General features: G+C 31.0%; 1 protein-coding gene across 1 annotated transcript; it reads right to left on the minus strand.

Moving 5' to 3' along the window:
* Window positions 1-1,857: 1,857 nt before the first annotated feature.
* LOC145256178 (uncharacterized) lies at window positions 1,858-2,310 on the minus strand. The gene has a single exon (XM_080114766.1). The coding sequence runs from the start codon at window positions 2,308-2,310 to the stop codon at window positions 1,858-1,860; it is 453 nt and encodes a 150-aa protein (XP_079970892.1).
* Window positions 2,311-3,086: the final 776 nt, after the last annotated feature.

Here is a 3,086-nt window from a genome sequence, read left to right on the forward strand (position 1 = left end):
TTTTATATTGCTCAATATATTTATATATATATATATATATATATATATATATATGTATATATATATATATATATATATATATATATATATATATATATATATATTATATGTATATATAGAGAAAAAGAAAAAGGAACAAACCGAGTTATATGTTCATCAACGTTTCATCTTTATTTCGAGACTTCCTCTGGGTGAATGAGATTAAGAAAAGAAAAACACCAGTACAAATATTTGCAAATGTTTCATGTGCAAACTGTGACGCTGTTCTATTTCAGAAACGGAAAAAGACGTTGGGAATTCAAAAAAGCAGGTGAGCTTGCGTTGTTAAAGAGAGTGAGATTTTTAATAACGTCATATAGTCGTTAATATTTTTTTTTAAGATATGAACGCAGTTAATATTCTTTCTGGAAAAAATATGTGTTTTAAAATTCAAGTATAGGTGTGTAGCAGAAATGAAATGAGTGTGTTTTTGTTTGTAATTTATTGATTGAGATGATATGTATTAATTATTACAGGGGGTGTTTGAATGGTGTGAGAAGGTTAACCTGTGTCTATAATTAAATTATGTTCTTTCAATAAATGTTTACTTATTAATGGCGCTACATTAAAAAAAAACCTACACATTGTTTAATTGTGCTTGAATTTACGATAAGCGCTGATTCAAGAAGTCTCCGGTGCGGTTTATTTGAAATAAATTTAACTATTTTTGTTTGTTTAAAGTCAAAGGTGTGATTATGCTGCAATGAATGAGAGAATAATGCACTTAGAGAATTACTATTTTTATGTCTCTTTTATGTTCATTGAGCCTTTTTTCTAATTTAGGCTGGGTTTCACCAACGTATCTATGATCACAATTTTGGCAAAGAATAGTGTATATGCCTGCATTGGAAACTTGTTTTTTTTTAAGATGTTTTGTAGTTTTTTTTATATTTGTCTTATAGTTTGTGATGTGGTTTGTATGATTGGAATTCCTAGTTTGTTTAGTATGTTGCAAATTATTATATTATTGGTGTGTGTGTGTGTGTGTAGGTAAAAGAAGATGTCTGTTTACGAGAGAAAAGTCTACGGTATATGATTTTTTATTATTTATCCTGGGAAATATTTGTGTGGCTTTTCGCTTAGGATTCAATATGAAATATGTGGTATATGATATTGCAAGTTTTCAAAGTGTTTGTGAGGTATTTGACCTCTTTATCCAGATATTCTGGACTGCAAATTCTGAATGCGCGTAAGAAGCAACCAATTGTCATACTTGTTTTTATTTTGTTATTATGGTGTGAATAGAAATTTATGTAATCCTTTTTGTGTGTAGTTTTGTGGTGAAATTTGAAGGATAGTTTATTATTGGATTTATAATAAGTGTGTCTATAAAAGGTAATGAGTTATTGTTTTCTGTTTCATATGTAAACTTTATGGAGGGTTCGACTGAGTCTAATTTGTTTTTAATGTTATCTATGTGCGTGTTTTCAGGAAGAAAAATTAAAATGTCGTCAATGTATCTAAAATATTCCGTGTTTGGAGGTAATCTAAATTTGAAGGGATCAGATTCTAGGAATTCTAAGAAAAGGCAGGTTAATACTCCACTGAGAGAGTTACTCATAGGAAGATCGAAATTTTGTTTGTAGAAAATGTTATTGAATTAAAAATAAGTTATGTTAGTTATAATTCTAATGATTTTTATAAAAGCGTAAGGAGGAAAAGGTAAGCTTATGTTAGATTTTTTAAAGTGTTTATGGAGTAAATTCAAGCATTTTTTAATGGGGACATTAGTATATAATGATGTTATAGCTAAACTGTATATAGTTCTGTTATGCACCTTAATGTATTTTATTTTATTGAGTAAATCTCCTGCGTTCTTTATGTGGGAGGTGCTGGATGCTTGGTGGTTGACACTCTCTTGGGGTTAGAGACATCATTCCCAAAGCTTACGACCCGGTCGTTCTGCCTGTTGAAGACTGGATCGACAGTGAATGTTTTCTCATCGGAGAAAATGAGGATACGATTCCCGTGGCTCTTTAAGTCATTCAACAGGCGGGTGCTCCTCTCCAGACGTTTATGAATCATTGCAGCACTCAAGAGGGGTTTCTTGGAACGTCTTAGACTCTTTCCTCCCATGCTCTTGGACACCCTGGACACTGTGGATACAGAAATCTTCATCTTTTGTGCCAGTCTTGTCATTTTCAGCTCAGGATCATTTTCAAAGGCCTTTTTGATGGTTCCACGCCTAATTTTTTGAGGCCTTCCTGATCGAGGTCGATCCTTGAGGGTCTCCGAGTTATTCAGACGTTGGGCAACACGATAGACAGTCATTCTACTAACGTTTAGTAGCTTTGCAATGTCAGTTTGTTTGCGACCCGCGCGCAGCAAAACGGAGATTTCATTTCTTTTTCCTTTCTTTTGGGTTGTACTTATAATTTAGGATTTTCTCATAAGTCAATATTGTATCTGCAATATATAAGTATTAATTAGACGTACTGAAATGTTAGTTACAATCAATAATAATACATGAATTCATAAAAATAAAAATGTAACAGGACTTATTCAAAACCCGGTATATATATATATATATATATATATATATATATATATATATATATATATATATATATATATATATATATACCGCACACACACATATATATATAATTGATGAGCTGTGAAACAGCGAAACAGTACTGTATGTGGATGACTATATATATATATATATATATATATATATATATGTATATATATATATAGTAATTTATGAAATATATATGGCTATTAAGCTACACTGAATATTCTGCGTTTCGTCCAACTATAGGATTCGTCAGGCTTATGCGCGAATTCGGTCGTTGCTTCTTGTTTTTATATATGTTGAGGATTTCTAGTTGGCCAATCAGCTTTCTAGTATCCACCGCGCCCCTTCCTATCAGCCAATGGGCATGCATTTTATCAAACAAAGGATCTGTTTTAGAGCTAGGTTAGTGGTTTTAGGTGGCCGTTCTCCTTTTTTTTATACATATAAATATACCTATGTGTACACAATAATGCACATATATATATACACATATACATATATATATATATATATATATATATATATA

This window comes from Euprymna scolopes, chromosome 32 (assembly GCF_053919585.1).
Source record: "Euprymna scolopes isolate OS-2025 chromosome 32, ASM5391958v1, whole genome shotgun sequence".
NCBI lineage: Eukaryota > Metazoa > Mollusca > Cephalopoda > Sepiida > Sepiolidae > Euprymna > Euprymna scolopes.

What these genes read in the sequence shown, in the direction of transcription:
- LOC145256178 (XM_080114766.1), bottom strand. Translation starts at nt 2,310, where the DNA reads ATGACTGTCTATCGTGTTGCCCAACGTCTGAATAACTCGGAGACCCTC.